Source organism: Somniosus microcephalus, unplaced genomic scaffold, assembly GCF_052327205.1.
Source record: "Somniosus microcephalus isolate GS21.2 unplaced genomic scaffold, FLI_Smic_1.0 unresolved_chr4, whole genome shotgun sequence".
NCBI lineage: Eukaryota > Metazoa > Chordata > Chondrichthyes > Squaliformes > Somniosidae > Somniosus > Somniosus microcephalus.
The window spans coordinates 34,314,367-34,331,601 of NW_028225182.1; the positions used below are offsets into that span (position 1 = coordinate 34,314,367).

General features: G+C 57.0%; 1 protein-coding gene across 1 annotated transcript in view; it reads right to left on the reverse strand.

Moving 5' to 3' along the window:
- Positions 1–3,838: 3,838 nt before the first annotated feature.
- LOC147090500 (pentraxin-related protein PTX3-like) overlaps positions 3,839–17,235 on the reverse strand; it is a 47,474-nt gene continuing 34,077 nt past the window's right edge. The window contains exon 3 of the mRNA XM_085977267.1: positions 3,839–4,859. Coding sequence (XP_085833393.1) covers positions 4,264–4,859 — 596 coding nt within the window. The 3' untranslated portion in view covers positions 3,839–4,263. The remainder of the gene's footprint in view (positions 4,860–17,235) is intronic.

A 17,235-nucleotide genomic window follows, 5' to 3' on the forward strand; every position in this document is an offset into this window, starting at 1 on the left:
ATCTGGGAGGGTTGTAGGGCTGGAGGAGATTACAGAGATCGAGAGGGGGGTGGGGGCGAGGCCGTGAAGGGATTTGAACACAATGAAATTTTTTAAAATCGAGGCGTTGCCTCCCCCGGGAGCCAATGTAGGTCAGTGTGCACAGCGGGTGATGGGTGAAGGGGACTTGGTGCGAGGCCATGGAGGGACTGCTCTCTAACGATGGTAGTGATCATGCTGAATCCTCAAACGGGTCTGCGCGCCAGGGGGTGCCGATGAAGTCATCGCAACGCAAAAGTTGCCATCGGTAACATTTCCAAACATGTTTTACCGCTCCATGCAGGCTCTAGTTCTGATCCTCGATCATGGGCTGGGGGGGCCAGTAGTCGGTGGCTTCTCAGTTGGCCCCTGAGTTGGGGTGGTAGAGCAGGGGAGAGCATCAATCTTCCTTCTGAAGATTGATCAGGACGTTCTTCACACAAAGTACCCAAACACATTGCACCTACTCCCAGATCGAACAGTGCAGGCAAAAGCCTCTCTGAGTAGCTTAAGAGACAATTGGGTGGTCCCAACGGGATGAATTAAGATGGGGCCGAATAGCTTTCCCCACCCCCCCATCCCCCTCCCAATCTCTGATTACCTTGCGATCACAATCCAGTGAAAGCCGGAGGTGAGAAGTTGCTGTGGAGGAATAGCCTGCTGACACTCAACTGGGCTGGTGCGTGGAAAAGATGGCCACTGGGCCAGGGTGCCAAGGGGCTGCCCAGTCACGGGTAGCAGCTAAACCGCGGCACGAAACGGCAGGGTGAACGGGAAGCGTGTCCACGGCATGGGCTCTTCCTCGGTGACTGGTTTTCGTGTCGGTTTCGCACCAGGCTGCCTGAAAATGCCGAAAGGTTGCAACGAGAAAGTTCACAAACGCAGTTGACCTTTTCACAGGGATCGGCGCTGGGACCCGCTGCTGTTCACCATTTACGGGAACAATATGGACTCTGGAATCGGAATTTCTGATTTCAAAATTTGCGGTTGACACCAAATTGGCGGAGGTGGTGGGTGGTGTAGTCAATGTTCCCCTAGTTTTTTTTTGGGGTGCGCGGGCCCATTGCGTGAAACCTAACATTAGAAAAGCCAGTCCCGGGCTGTGCGAGACCGGCAGAGAGCTGTGAGGTTGCGCAGCCATGCAGCCTAGAGGGAACGTTGGGTGTCAATATTGAGAACTGCGACAAAATACAAGAGGACATTAATAAAGGTGCAGAATGGACGTGTAATTGGCAAATGAATTTCAATTTCGATAAGTGTGAGGCGGTGCATTTTGGCAGGAGGAATGAGGAGGCTTGGAAAATAAGGCCTAGAAATTCAGTATCGCCCCATTTGGGGCGCCAGCCTCGCCAGGGCGCCCGGAAGCATTCGCGGCCGCCCGCTGGAAATTCAGTGGTAGTGCCCCAAAGGGAAGCGCGGTGCTACTGAAGGCGCCCCACATCCCTCTTGGGACGCTGCGACTGAATATCATGGCGCAACGTGCCGCAGCACCACACGCTGTGGCACGGCGCGCTGCGGTACTGCAGGCCTTCCTCCCCTACTTAAAGGGGAGGGGCCTTGTGCAGCGCGATCGAGGATCACGAGCGCCGGCAAAAGAGCCCGGCACCGAGGAGAAGTGCCGGGCTCTTGGAACGCTGCCGGCACTCGGCGGGGGGGGGGGGGGGGGTGTGGTTCAGGAGGCCGGGTCGGCAGCGCAGAGGGGTGCTGGCAGGTGGCCAGCAACAAAAATAGTCGCCCCACACCTCCTTTAATTTGCGCCTCCACCACCTCAGGTAGGCCCCCCTGAACCGGTCGCACATAGCGTCCGGCGGTAAATCAGGGGGCGCTTCCAAATATCGTGGCCGGGGGGGGCGTCAAGCAGGACGCTGCGCACACCGATGACGTCATCGGTCGCAGCGCTAACGGCTAGTGCCACCACTAGCATCCCGTGGAATTTAGCAGGAGGCGTGGCCATTGGCTTGCGACCCACTTAGCGCCCTCTTAAGGCGCTAACGGGTGGCGCAGCCAACTGAATTTCTCCCTCTAAGAGTCCAAACGGGGAGCAAAGGGATCCCAGGGGGGTACAGATTCACAAATCATTAAAAGTAGCGACACAGGTTAACGAGGCCAGTAAAATGCAAACAAAGCACTGGGGTTCATTTCTAGAGAAATAGAATTGAAAAGCAGGGAGGTTATGCTAAACTTGTACAGAACTTGGTTAGAACACGCTTGGACTACTGTGCACAGTTCTGGTCTCCATATTACAATAAGAATATAGAGGCACTGGAGAGGGTGCAAAAAAAAGGATTTACAAAGGATGATATCAGAACTAAGAGGTTATACCTATCGGGAAAGACTGAACAGGCTGGGGCTCTTTTCTCTCGAGAAGGGAAGGCGGAGGGGGTGACCAGATGGAGGGCTTTATAATTATGAAAGGGTTGGATAGGGTAGACGTAGAGAAGATGTTTCCACCTGTGGGGGAGACCAAAACTAGGGGCCATCAATATAAGATAGTCACTAATAAATCCAATAGGGAATTCAGGAGAAACTTCTTCACCCAGAGAGTGGTGAGAATGTGGAACTTGCCACCACAGGGAGTGGTTGAGGCGAACAGCACAGGTGCATTGAAGGGGAAGCTGGATAAACACATGAGGGAGAAAGGAATAGAAGGAGATGTTGATGGGGTGAGATGAAGAGGGGTGGGAGGAGGCTCGTGTGGAGCATAAACACCGGCACGGACCAGTTGGGCCTGTGGAAATGTGAATAAAATGGACGATGAATTGGCTTACAAAAATGGCTTCGCACAAGGAAAGTCTAGATTAGATTAAAGAGCAGCCCCAGCTTTGCAAAGTGCTAGCAGAAAAGAGAGACACCTGCCCCAGCCTGCGGCCAAGTGTTAACGAGCAATAAAGGTCACTGAAAGGGCTTAACTGCTAGCTAGAAGATGATTGACTAGCTATTGTGCGGTGCCCAATCACGATCCGGTACTTCAGGAAGGCATATGCAGCAGCGAGACAAGTCAGGACTTGCCCGCCAGACTGAAGACCAGATCATGGCCAAACTGAAAGGGCTTAAGTGATCCCCATTGGAGAACGCTTGTTGCCAGGGAAGTGATGTAATGACCCTTGTCCCACTGTATAAAAGGGGCTTCCCTACCGGTATTCGCTCTTAGCCAGAAGACGTGTGGATCATCAAGAGAGTCAGACATCTCCCGGGGACGTAAATGCTGGCAACACGTGCCTAACCCGGTGTGACTCTCGGGACACGAATGTACTGTAAAAGACCTCAATATACTGTGTGACCACTGCGAACAGTTGGAAGTAATAAAATGTTGTTTTAACTCTCCGAACCCTCGAGCCTGAAATCATTCTTCGTACTACGGAACTCAAGACGAGGACCAGGAAAACCCGGTTCTAACAGGCCGAATGGCCTGTTTCTGCGCTGTAAATACTGTGTAACCTTTCAACTCTTGCAAGGCTTATATAGATAGCTTTTAACTTTTTTTTACTTCAACTACAGTTCAGCACTAAATTAGGAGAGTATTTTAAAAAGTAAAATGCTTCTTCATTGTTAAATACTAGTTGATTAGAAGAGAATATATATTTAAAAAAAACCTATACCATAAATGGAGTTGACCACCTGATGGAGGCCATCCAGCCATGTGGGGGAATGGAAACCAGGGGGCAATTAAGTTTTTTCTCTTGACTGGTCATTTTTTTTTTAGGGAAACAGGCCATACGCAGACCTCCTTCCAGACCGTGTGATCCCAAGCTGAGCATATTGGGCGTGGCATGCAGTCCGCTTAAAATGATCATCCCGCCCGCCCCCCCACATACCCCGCAACTACGTGCTTTCTTGGGCTGCGTCCTAACTGGCAGAATTGCTGCAGCTGGCGGGTGCAAAATTTCGTAGCTTTTAATGTTTTAAGCTATTTTAAAAAAAAGCAACAGTGGTGCATAACTGGGATAGGCCGGGCATGCGGAGTGGAGATTTCAAAATGGCTGCCTTGACCAGATTTGGATTTCAAGATGGCTGCCTAGACCAGATTCAGATTTCAAAATGGCTGCCTTGACCAGATTCAGATTTCAAAATGGCTGCCTTGACAGCATTCAGGATAATTAAGTCAATGAAGCCCATTTTTCTTTCCATAAAATAACTACTGTGAGTTTCATTTTTTAAAAAGGAGAGGAATTAAGATAGATAGTGCTTTTTTGTGATTTTATCTGTGGCATAAAGCTCCTTCAAAGAATGGGATCGAATGGCTCACTAGTGGAGTGGCTGACCGCTGACCTGAGAGACACCCCACCCCACCACGTTCCCGTTAATGTCGCACCCATTGCTTCTCAGCAGAAGGCCGACCTCCATCTCTGTCATGGCCGCGTCCCACAGGTTGAAACCCGTCAGCTTTCCGGCGAAGGCAGTGGACTCCTTGGTGCTCCCGCCCACTCGGCAGCCGGCGCTTTCGTGCCCCAGCTGCACAGCTCCTCCGCTGGGGATGGAGTGTGCCCCGGCCATCAGGCCGCGCGAAGCCACCGCCCGCCCATCTACCACCAGCGTCGCGTTCCCCGATTTGCCGTCCCAGATCCCACAGCAGTGCGTCCACTTCTCGAAGGAGCCTGCGCGGCCATCCAGCTCCGCGTGGCCGATGGAGAACCACACCGAGTCTTGGCTGAGGTACAACTGGAATTCAGTGCCGGTTCCTTTGGTGCAGTAGGAAAAGAGGACTGTTTTCTTTCCTCTCGCGCCGCTTGGCTTTGCCCAGATGCAGGCGGTGAAGGCCAGGAGGTCGCGGTTGTCCGCGGGGAGGATGCTGGCCGGCATTCCCTTCGGATGAGCGGCAATAGTCAATGTCCTCCGGCACCCTGTGGAAACAACAGCGAGAAAAAAAAAAGACGAGAGTAGTCCTGGGAAAATCTGATCCCTTCCACTCACGACATCACCTGATAATTACAGACCAGGGAGGCCATTTGGCCCATCTTAATTCATCCATACAGCGATAGCCTACCGTCCCCCCCACATCCCCCACTTACCACATGATTGTTTCCTCCCATCTGCCTCTAGCCCATGACCGTTTGTGGGACAGAGAGCGACGCTGCCTCACTCACTTCACGTGACTGGCCATCCTTAATCGGCGAGCCACGGTGATGAGCGTCAGCCGGCTCTTTGACTACAGGGGGCGTCACAGCCACGTCCAACTTGGCCAAGCGCACAGACAGGCCTTTTTAAGCAGGGGTCCCTGGCTAGTGATCTGGAACAAGAAACCCAGCTAATTTTGTTAGCCCCTCTCCCTGCCCAAGGGATGCCAAGGCCCCTCCTAATACCCCAACTGCTACCCTGGCTGAGGCACAGACTGGGTGGGGGGTGGGGGCGGGTGGTGAGGCGTGGACCGTGAGGCTCAGTATCACATTAAACTGTGCTTCTACTCACCAGTACAGGAGGGGAGTCTCGTATGAGGCATGCGGACGATGTGGCCCATCCATCGGAGCTGATCGAGCGTGGTCAAAGCTTCGATGCTGGGGATGTTGGCCTGAGCGAGAACACTGACGTTAGTGCGCCTATCCTGCCAATGGATTTGCACGGTGGCATAGTGGTTAGCACTGTTGCCTCACAGCGCCAGGGACCCGGGTTCGAATCCGGCCTCGGGCGACTGACTGTGTGGAGTTTGCACATTCTCCCCGTGTTTGCGTGGGTTTCCTCCGGGTGCTCCGGTTTCCTCCCACAGTCCAAAGATGTGCGGGTTAGGTTGATTGGCTATGATAAAATTGACCCTTAGTGTTAGGGGGATTAAATACGTGGGGTTACGGGGATAGGGGTGGGATATGTGTTGCTGTAGGGGTTACGGGGATCGGGTGGGATATGTGTTGGTGTAGGGGTTACGGGGATCGGGTGGGATATGTGTCGGTGCAGGCTCGATGGGCCGAAATGGCCTCTATCTGCACTGTGGGGTTTCTGTGATTCTGTGATCTAGCGGAGGCAGCGTTGGTGGTACCTCTCCAGTGCCTGCAAGAGGTGCCAGCAAGAGAGCCCCAGGTGGGCAGAGGAAACGCTTCAAGGACACCCTCAAAGCCTCCTTGAAAAAATGTAACATCCCCCACCGACACCTGGGAATCCCTGGCCCAAGACCGCACAAAGTGGAGGAGAAGCATCCGGGAAGGCACCGAACACCTCGAGTCTCTTCGCCGGGAGCCAGCAGAAGCCAAGCGCAAACAGCGGAAGGAGCGCACGTCAACCCAAGCACCCCACCCACCCGCCCCTTCAACCACCGTCTGCCCCACCTGTGACAGAGACTATCCCACATTGGACTCATCAGTCACCTGCGAACTCATTTTTAGTGTGGAAGCAAGTCATCCTGGGTTCCGAGGGACTGCCTAAGAAGAAGACAGAAGGGGAGATCAGATCTAGTGGAAAAGGAACCTCTTTTAAAGAGGGAGGCTCGGCAGTTCCCTCTTCCCTCCACCCCACTAAAGTGGATGTCTCACCAGCCCCCCACATCCCCTCCCTTTAAAGTGAGAGTCTCTGTCATATCTTATTCAGAAGTGGTGGGGGTCGGGGGGAGTCTCTCCATCAGGATTCCTCCGGGACCCCTTTTGAAACGGGAACTTGCCCCAGGACCCCCTTTGAAGAGGGCACCTTGGTACCGGGACCCCCTTTGAAGAGGGCACCTTGGTACTGGGACCCCCCTTTGAAGAGGGCTCCTTGGGAAGAGGGCTCCTTGGTACTGGGACCCCCTTTGAAGAAGGCTCCTTGGTACCGGGACCCTCTTTGAAGAAGGCTCCTTGGTACCGGGTCCCCCTTTGAAGAAGGCTCCTTGGTACCGGGACCCCCTTTGAAGAGGGCACCTTGGTACCGGGACCCCCTTTGAAGAGGGCTCCTTGGTACCGGGTCCCCCTTTGAAGAAGGCTCCTTGGTACCGGGACCCCCTTTGAAGAGGGCTCCTTGGTACCGGGTCCCCCTTTGAAGAAGGCTCCTTGGTACCGGGACCCCCTTTGAAGAGGGCACCTTGGTACCGGGTCCCCCTTTGAAGAGGGCTCCTTGGTACCGGGGCTCCCTTTGAAGAAGGCTCCTTGGTACCGGGACCCCCTTTGAAGAGGGCACCTTGGTACCGGGACCCCCTTTGAAGAGGGCACCTTGGTACCGGGACCCCCTTTGAAGAAGGCTCCTTGGTACCGGGTCCCCCTTTGAAGAGGGCTCCTTGGTACCGGGTCCCCCTTTGAAGAGGGCACCTTGGTACCGGGACCCCCTTTGAAGAAGGCTCCTTGGTACCGGGTCCCCCTTTGAAGAGGGCTCCTTGGTACCGGGTCCCCCTTTGAAGAGGGCTCCTTGGTACCGGGACCCCCTTTGAAGAGGGCTCCTTGGTACCGGGACCCCCTTTGAAGAGGGCTCCTTGGTACCGGGTCCCCCTTTGAAGAGGGCTCCTTGGTACCGGGACCCCCTTTGAAGAGGGCTCCTTGGTACCGGGACCCTCTTTGAAGAGGGCACCTTGGTACCGGGACCCCCTTTGAAGAGGGCACCTTGGTACCGGGACCCCCTTTGAAGAGGGCACCTTGGTACCGGGACCCCCTTTGAAGAGGGCACCTTGGTACCGGGACCCCCTTTGAAGAAGGCTCCTTGGTACCGGGACCCCCTTTGAAGAGGGCTCCTTGGTACCGGGACCCCCTTTGAAGAAGGCTCCTTGGTACCGGGGCTCCCTTTGAAGAAGGCTCCTTGGTACCGGGTCCCCCTTTGAAGAGGGCACCTTGGTACCGGGTCCCCCTTTGAAGAGGGCACCTTGGTACCGGGTCCCCCTTTGAAGAGGGCACCTTGGTACCGGGACCCCCTTTGAAGAGGGCTCCTTGGTACCGGGACCCCCTTTGAAGAGGGCACCTTGGTACCGGGGCTCCCTTTGAAGAAGGCTCCTTGGTACCGGGTCCCCCTTTGAAGAGGGCACCTTGGTACCGGGTCCCCCTTTGAAGAGGGCACCTTGGTACCGGGTCCCCCTTTGAAGAGGGCACCTTGGTACCGGGACCACCTTTGAAGAGGGCTCCTTGGTACCGGGACCCCCTTTGAAGAGGGCACCTTGGTACCGGGACCCCCTTTGAAGAGGGCACCTTGGTACCGGGACCCTCTTTGAAGAAGGCTCCTTGGTACCGGGACCCCCTTTGAAGAAGGCTCCTTGGTACCGGGACCCCCTTTGAAGAAGGCTCCTTGGTACCGGGACCCCCTTTGAAGAAGGCACCTTGGTACCGGGACCCCCTTTGAAGAAGGCTCCTTGGTACCGGGACCCCCTTTGAAGAAGGCTCCTTGGTACCGGGACCCTCTTTGAAGAGGGCTCCTTGGTACCGGGACCCCCTTTGAAGAAGGCTCCTTGGTACCGGGTCCCCCTTTGAAGAGGGCTCCTTGGTACCGGGTCCCCCTTTGAAGAAGGCTCCTTGGTACCGGGACCCCCTTTGAAGAGGGCTCCTTGGTACCGGGTCCCCCTTTGAAGAGGGCTCCTTGGTACCGGGACCCCCTTTGAAGAAGGCTCCTTGGTACCGGGACCCCCTTTGAAGAGGGCACCTTGGTACCGGGTCCCCCTTTGAAGAGGGCACCTTGGTACCGCGACCCTCTTTGAAGAAGGCTCCTTGGTACCGGGACCCCCTTTGAAGAAGGCTCCTTGGTACCGGGTCCCCCTTTGAAGAGGGCTCCTTGGTACCGCGACCCTCTTTGAAGAAGGCTCCTTGGTACCGGGTCCCCCTTTGAAGAGGGCTCCTTGGTACCGGGTCCCCCTTTGAAGAGGGCTCCTTGGTACCGGGTCCCCCTTTGAAGAGGGCTCCTTGGTACCGGGTCCCCCTTTGAAGAGGGCACCTTGGTACCGGGTCCCCCTTTGAAGAAGGCTCCTTGGTACTGGGTCCCCCTTTGAAGAAGGCTCCTTGGTACCGGGTCCCCCTTTGAAGAAGGCTCCTTGGTACCGGGACCCCCTTTGAAGAGGGCTCCTTGGTACCGGGGCTCCCTTTGAAGAAGGCTCCTTGGTACCGGGACCCCCTTTGAAGAGGGCACCTTGGTACCGGGACCCCCTTTGAAGAGGGCACCTTGGTACCGGGACCCCCTTTGAAGAAGGCTCCTTGGTACCGGGTCCCCCTTTGAAGAGGGCTCCTTGGTACCGGGACCCCCTTTGAAGAGGGCTCCTTGGTACCGGGACCCCCTTTGAAGAAGGCTCCTTGGTACCGGGGCTCCCTTTGAAGAGGGCTCCTTGGTACCGGGTCCCCCTTTGAAGAGGGCACCTTGGTACCGGGACCCCCTTTGAAGAGGGCTCCTTGGTACCGGGTCCCCCTTTGAAGAGGGCACCTTGGTACCGGGTCCCCCTTTGAAGAGGGCTCCTTGGTACCGGGTCCCCCTTTGAAGAGGGCTCCTTGGTACCGGGACCCCCTTTGAAGAGGGCTCCTTGGTACCGGGACCCCCTTTGAAGAGGGCTCCTTGGTACCGGGTCCCCCTTTGAAGAGGGCTCCTTGGTACCGGGACCCCCTTTGAAGAGGGCTCCTTGGTACCGGGACCCTCTTTGAAGAGGGCACCTTGGTACCGGGACCCCCTTTGAAGAGGGCACCTTGGTACCGGGACCCCCTTTGAAGAGGGCACCTTGGTACCGGGACCCCCTTTGAAGAGGGCACCTTGGTACCGGGACCCCCTTTGAAGAAGGCTCCTTGGTACCGGGGCTCCCTTTGAAGAAGGCTCCTTGGTACCGGGTCCCCCTTTGAAGAAGGCTCCTTGGTACCGGGACCCCCTTTGAAGAAGGCGCCTTGGTACCGGGACCCCCTTTGAAGAAGGCTCCTTGGTACCGGGTCCCCCTTTGAAGAAGGCTCCTTGGTACCGGGACCCCCTTTGAAGAAGGCTCCTTGGTACCGGGACCCCCTTTGAAGAAGGCTCCTTGGTACCGGGGCTCCCTTTGAAGAAGGCTCCTTGGTACCGGGTCCCCCTTTGAAGAGGGCACCTTGGTACCGGGACCCCCTTTGAAGAAGGCTCCTTGGTACCGGGACCCCCTTTGAAGAAGGCTCCTTGGTACCGGGTCCCCCTTTGAAGAGGGCACCTTGGTACCGGGACCCCCTTTGAAGAGGGCACCTTGGTACCGGGTCCCCCTTTGAAGAGGGCACCTTGGTACCGGGACCCCCTTTGAAGAGGGCACCTTGGTACCGGGACCCCCTTTGAAGAGGGCACCTTGGTACCGGGACCCCCTTTGAAGAGGGCTCCTTGGTACCGGGACCCCCTTTGAAGAGGGCACCTTGGTACCGGGACCCCCTTTGAAGAGGGCACCTTGGTACCGGGACCCCCTTTGAAGAAGGCACCTTGGTACCGGGACCCCCTTTGAAGAAGGCTCCTTGGTACCGGGACCCCCTTTGAAGAAGGCTCCTTGGTACCGGGACCCCCTTTGAAGAGGGCTCCTTGGTACCGGGACCCCCTTTGAAGAAGGCACCTTGGTACCGGGACCCCCTTTGAAGAAGGCTCCTTGGTACCGGGACCCCCTTTGAAGAAGGCTCCTTGGTACCGGGTCCCCCTTTGAAGAGGGCTCCTTGGTACCGGGTCCCCCTTTGAAGAAGGCTCCTTGGTACCGGGACCCCCTTTGAAGAGGGCACCTTGGTACCGGGACCCCCTTTGAAGAGGGCTCCTTGGTACCGGGTCCCCCTTTGAAGAAGGCTCCTTGGTACCGGGACCCCCTTTGAAGAGGGCTCCTTGGTACCGGGACCCCCTTTGAAGAAGGCTCCTTGGTACCGGGTCCCCCTTTGAAGAGGGCTCCTTGGTACCGGGTCCCCCTTTGAAGAGGGCACCTTGGTACCGGGTCCCCCTTTGAAGAGGGCTCCTTGGTACCGGGGCTCCCTTTGAAGAAGGCTCCTTGGTACCGGGACCCCCTTTGAAGAGGGCACCTTGGTACCGGGACCCCCTTTGAAGAGGGCACCTTGGTACCGGGACCCCCTTTGAAGAAGGCTCCTTGGTACCGGGTCCCCCTTTGAAGAGGGCTCCTTGGTACCGGGTCCCCCTTTGAAGAGGGCACCTTGGTACCGGGACCCCCTTTGAAGAAGGCTCCTTGGTACCGGGTCCCCCTTTGAAGAGGGCTCCTTGGTACCGGGTCCCCCTTTGAAGAGGGCTCCTTGGTACCGGGACCCCCTTTGAAGAGGGCTCCTTGGTACCGGGACCCCCTTTGAAGAGGGCTCCTTGGTACCGGGTCCCCCTTTGAAGAGGGCTCCTTGGTACCGGGACCCCCTTTGAAGAGGGCTCCTTGGTACCGGGACCCTCTTTGAAGAGGGCACCTTGGTACCGGGACCCCCTTTGAAGAGGGCACCTTGGTACCGGGACCCCCTTTGAAGAGGGCACCTTGGTACCGGGACCCCCTTTGAAGAGGGCACCTTGGTACCGGGACCCCCTTTGAAGAAGGCTCCTTGGTACCGGGACCCCCTTTGAAGAGGGCTCCTTGGTACCGGGACCCCCTTTGAAGAGGGCACCTTGGTACCGGGGCTCCCTTTGAAGAAGGCTCCTTGGTACCGGGTCCCCCTTTGAAGAGGGCACCTTGGTACCGGGTCCCCCTTTGAAGAGGGCACCTTGGTACCGGGTCCCCCTTTGAAGAGGGCACCTTGGTACCGGGACCCCCTTTGAAGAGGGCTCCTTGGTACCGGGACCCCCTTTGAAGAGGGCACCTTGGTACCGGGACCCCCTTTGAAGAGGGCACCTTGGTACCGGGACCCTCTTTGAAGAAGGCTCCTTGGTACCGGGACCCCCTTTGAAGAAGGCTCCTTGGTACCGGGACCCCCTTTGAAGAAGGCTCCTTGGTACCGGGACCCCCTTTGAAGAAGGCACCTTGGTACCGGGACCCCCCTTTGAAGAAGGCTCCTTGGTACCGGGACCCCCTTTGAAGAAGGCTCCTTGGTACCGGGACCCTCTTTGAAGAGGGCTCCTTGGTACCGGGACCCCCTTTGAAGAAGGCTCCTTGGTACCGGGTCCCCCTTTGAAGAGGGCTCCTTGGTACCGGGTCCCCCTTTGAAGAAGGCTCCTTGGTACCGGGACCCCCTTTGAAGAGGGCTCCTTGGTACCGGGTCCCCCTTTGAAGAGGGCTCCTTGGTACCGGGACCCCCTTTGAAGAAGGCTCCTTGGTACCGGGACCCCCTTTGAAGAGGGCACCTTGGTACCGGGTCCCCCTTTGAAGAGGGCACCTTGGTACCGCGACCCTCTTTGAAGAAGGCTCCTTGGTACCGGGACCCCCTTTGAAGAAGGCTCCTTGGTACCGGGTCCCCCTTTGAAGAGGGCTCCTTGGTACCGCGACCCTCTTTGAAGAAGGCTCCTTGGTACCGGGTCCCCCTTTGAAGAGGGCTCCTTGGTACCGGGTCCCCCTTTGAAGAGGGCTCCTTGGTACCGGGTCCCCCTTTGAAGAGGGCTCCTTGGTACCGGGTCCCCCTTTGAAGAGGGCACCTTGGTACCGGGTCCCCCTTTGAAGAAGGCTCCTTGGTACTGGGTCCCCCTTTGAAGAAGGCTCCTTGGTACCGGGTCCCCCTTTGAAGAAGGCTCCTTGGTACCGGGACCCCCTTTGAAGAGGGCTCCTTGGTACCGGGGCTCCCTTTGAAGAAGGCTCCTTGGTACCGGGACCCCCTTTGAAGAGGGCACCTTGGTACCGGGACCCCCTTTGAAGAGGGCACCTTGGTATCGGGACCCCCTTTGAAGAAGGCTCCTTGGTACCGGGTCCCCCTTTGAAGAGGGCTCCTTGGTACCGGGACCCCCTTTGAAGAGGGCTCCTTGGTACCGGGACCCCCTTTGAAGAAGGCTCCTTGGTACCGGGGCTCCCTTTGAAGAGGGCTCCTTGGTACCGGGTCCCCCTTTGAAGAGGGCACCTTGGTACCGGGACCCCCTTTGAAGAGGGCTCCTTGGTACCGGGTCCCCCTTTGAAGAGGGCACCTTGGTACCGGGTCCCCCTTTGAAGAGGGCTCCTTGGTACCGGGTCCCCCTTTGAAGAGGGCTCCTTGGTACCGGGACCCCCTTTGAAGAGGGCTCCTTGGTACCGGGACCCCCTTTGAAGAGGGCTCCTTGGTACCGGGTCCCCCTTTGAAGAGGGCTCCTTGGTACCGGGACCCCCTTTGAAGAGGGCTCCTTGGTACCGGGACCCTCTTTGAAGAGGGCACCTTGGTACCGGGACCCCCTTTGAAGAGGGCACCTTGGTACCGGGACCCCCTTTGAAGAGGGCACCTTGGTACCGGGACCCCCTTTGAAGAGGGCACCTTGGTACCGGGACCCCCTTTGAAGAAGGCTCCTTGGTACCGGGGCTCCCTTTGAAGAAGGCTCCTTGGTACCGGGTCCCCCTTTGAAGAGGGCTCCTTGGTACCGGGTCCCCCTTTGAAGAAGGCTCCTTGGTACCGGGACCCCCTTTGAAGAAGGCTCCTTGGTACCGGGACCCCCTTTGAAGAAGGCTCCTTGGTACCGGGTCCCCCTTTGAAGAAGGCTCCTTGGTACCGGGACCCCCTTTGAAGAAGGCTCCTTGGTACCGGGACCCCCTTTGAAGAAGGCTCCTTGGTACCGGGGCTCCCTTTGAAGAAGGCTCCTTGGTACCGGGTCCCCCTTTGAAGAGGGCACCTTGGTACCGGGACCCCCTTTGAAGAAGGCTCCTTGGTACCGGGACCCCCTTTGAAGAAGGCTCCTTGGTACCGGGTCCCCCTTTGAAGAGGGCACCTTGGTACCGGGACCCCCTTTGAAGAGGGCACCTTGGTACCGGGTCCCCCTTTGAAGAGGGCACCTTGGTACCGGGACCCCCTTTGAAGAGGGCACCTTGGTACCGGGACCCCCTTTGAAGAGGGCACCTTGGTACCGGGACCCCCTTTGAAGAGGGCTCCTTGGTACCGGGACCCCCTTTGAAGAGGGCACCTTGGTACCGGGACCCCCTTTGAAGAGGGCACCTTGGTACCGGGACCCCCTTTGAAGAAGGCACCTTGGTACCGGGACCCCCTTTGAAGAAGGCTCCTTGGTACCGGGACCCCCTTTGAAGAAGGCTCCTTGGTACCGGGACCCCCTTTGAAGAGGGCTCCTTGGTACCGGGACCCCCTTTGAAGAAGGCACCTTGGTACCGGGACCCCCTTTGAAGAAGGCTCCTTGGTACCGGGACCCCCTTTGAAGAAGGCTCCTTGGTACCGGGTCCCCCTTTGAAGAGGGCTCCTTGGTACCGGGACCCCCTTTGAAGAGGGCTCCTTGGTACCGGGTCCCCCTTTGAAGAAGGCTCCTTGGTACCGGGTCCCCCTTTGAAGAAGGCTCCTTGGTACCGGGTCCCCCTTTGAAGAAGGCTCCTTGGTACCGGGTCCCCCTTTGAAGAGGGCTCCTTGGTACCGGGTCCCCCTTTGAAGAAGGCTCCTTGGTACCGGGTCCCCCTTTGAAGAGGGCTCCTTGGTACCGGGTCCCCCTTTGAAGAAGGCTCCTTGGTACCGGGTCCCCCTTTGAAGAGGGCACCTTGGTACCGGGACCCCCTTTGAAGAGGGCACCTTGGTACCGGGACCCCCTTTGAAGAAGGCACCTTGGTACCGGGACCCCCTTTGAAGAAGGCTCCTTGGTACCGGGACCCCCTTTGAAGAAGGCTCCTTGGTACCGGGACCCCCTTTGAAGAAGGCACCTTGGTACCGGGACCCCCTTTGAAGAAGGCTCCTTGGTACCGGGACCCCCTTTGAAGAAGGCTCCTTGGTACCGGGTCCCCCTTTGAAGAGGGCTCCTTGGTACCGGGTCCCCCTTTGAAGAAGGCTCCTTGGTACCGGGACCCCCTTTGAAGAGGGCTCCTTGGTACCGGGTCCCCCTTTGAAGAGGGCTCCTTGGTACCGGGACCCCCTTTGAAGAAGGCTCCTTGGTACCGGGACCCCCTTTGAAGAGGGCACCTTGGTACCGGGTCCCCCTTTGAAGAGGGCACCTTGGTACCGGGACCCCCTTTGAAGAGGGCACCTTGGTACCGCGACCCTCTTTGAAGAGGGCACCTTGGTACCGGGTCCCCCTTTGAAGAGGGCTCCTTGGTACCGGGTCCCCCTTTGAAGAGGGCTCCTTGGTACCGGGTCCCCCTTTGAAGAAGGCTCCTTGGTACCGGGACCCCCTTTGAAGAGGGCACCTTGGTACCGGGTCCCCCTTTGAAGAGGGCTCCTTGGTACCGGGTCCCCCTTTGAAGAGGGCACCTTGGTACCGGGACCCCCTTTGAAGAGGGCTCCTTGGTACCGGGTCCCCCTTTGAAGAGGGCTCCTTGGTACCGGGACCCCCTTTGAAGAGGGCACCTTGGTACCGGGACCCCCTTTGAAGAGGGCACCTTGGTACCGGGACCCCCTTTGAAGAAGGCTCCTTGGTACCGGGACCCCCTTTGAAGAGGGCACCTTGATACCAGATCCCCCTTTGAAGAGGGCACCTTGCTATCCTGAACCATTTTGCAGAGGGTGTGATGCCAGAAGGAACCCAGTCGAAGAGGCCGGACCCCTGTTGATGAGGGAGGCTCGGCCCCCAGCACCCCCATTACAGAGGGACCCCCCCCCACCCCCGCCCCCATCCCCGCCACCCCCTGCCCCGGTCTATCAGTTTGCATGACTTCCCATTGGCCAGTGATCTCTTGCTCCGTTAAACTTTGCATAAGGTGCCGCGAGAAATAGTTCGGTTGTGAGGGCAACCGCGTTGAGGAGCGTAGGGTAGAAGTGTAGTCACTGTTGAGACGTCGGGAGACGCGGCAGCCAATGTGTGCACAGGAAGACCCCACAAGCAGCAACGTGATCATGACCAGATCATCTGTGGGGGCGGGGGGGGGCGGATGGGAGTCCAGAACTAGGGGTCATAAATGTACGATTTTCACCAATGAATACAATGGGGGAATTCAGGAGAAACTTGTTTCCCCAGAGAGTGGTGAGAATGTGGAACTCACTACCACGGGGAGTGGGTGTGGTGAATAGTATGGATACATTTGAGGGGAAGCTAGATAAGTACATGAGGGAGAAAGGAATAGAAGATTAGGCTGATGGGGTGAGATGAAGAGGGGCGGGAGGAGACTGGTGTGGAGCATAAACACCGGCACGGACCAGTTGGGCCGAATGGCCTGTTTCTGTGCCGTACATTCCATGGAAAAGAGGCACTGCCCTTCAGCCAGTGAGACAATGCCTCTGAACTCATTGCTGAATCTGACCAAGAACTATTGTGTTATTCAACACTCTACACACACATACTGTCTCAGAGTTACACACAGATAAGGGCAAAGTTTAAAGAGATTGAAGAGAGAATGAAAGTTCACAGTTGCATGACCTTTAAGTACAAACACCACTCGGTCTCGGATCAGAGGCTGGATTGGCCGTGGCACAGCTGCCTAAGCAGAACTGAACAGAGCCACGTTTTGTTCATTATTCTGCCGTTTCTTCCTACTTCAAAGGCCAACCAAACAGCCACGCATGCATTTTATCTGCTTCCAAATGCCACCCTTGGCCCTCCGGGGGTTCTGCGCTCGTCAGAGCCTCCTCCAGCCGTGGCGCGGTGGGTCGCGCTCTCTCTCTCTCACCTCTTGTGTCAGAGAGTCGTGAGTTCGAGGCCCCCCACTCCAGAGACTTGCGCCCCATAATCCAGACCGACACGCCCGGTGCCAGTACTGAGGGAGCCCTGCACTGTCGGAGGTGCCGTCTTTCAGATGAGACGTTAAACCGAGGCCCCCGTCTGCCCCATCAGGTGGAAGTAAAAGATCCCGCGGGCCACTATTGGAAGAAGAGCAGGGGGGGAGTGCTCCCTGGTGTCCTGGGGCCAATATTTATCCCTCAACCAACATCACTAAAATGGATTATCTGGTCATTATCACACTGCTGTTTGTGGGATCTTGCTGTGCACGGAATTGGCTGTAAATTGCTTTGGGACATCCTGGGGTGGTGAAGGGCACTGTGCCAATGAATTCCTACCTTTCCTGATAAATGTGTGGAGGACGCAAAGAATCTCCACAGGGATATAGACAGGCTAAGTGAGTGGGCAAAAATCTGGCAGATGGAGTTTAATGTGGGAAAATGCGAGGTTATCCACTTTGGTAGGAAAGATAAAAAAGCAAATTATTATTTAAATCGGGGGAGAGATTACAAAATGCTGAGGTACAGAGGGATCTGGATGTCCTTGTACATGCATCACAAAAAGTTAGCATGCAGGTAGAGCAAGTAATTAGGAAGGTTAATGGAATGTTGGCCTTTATTGTAAGGGGTATGGAGTATAAAAGTAGGGAAGTTTTGATGCAACTGTACAGGGCGTTGGTGAGACCGCACCTGGAGTGCTGCGTACAGT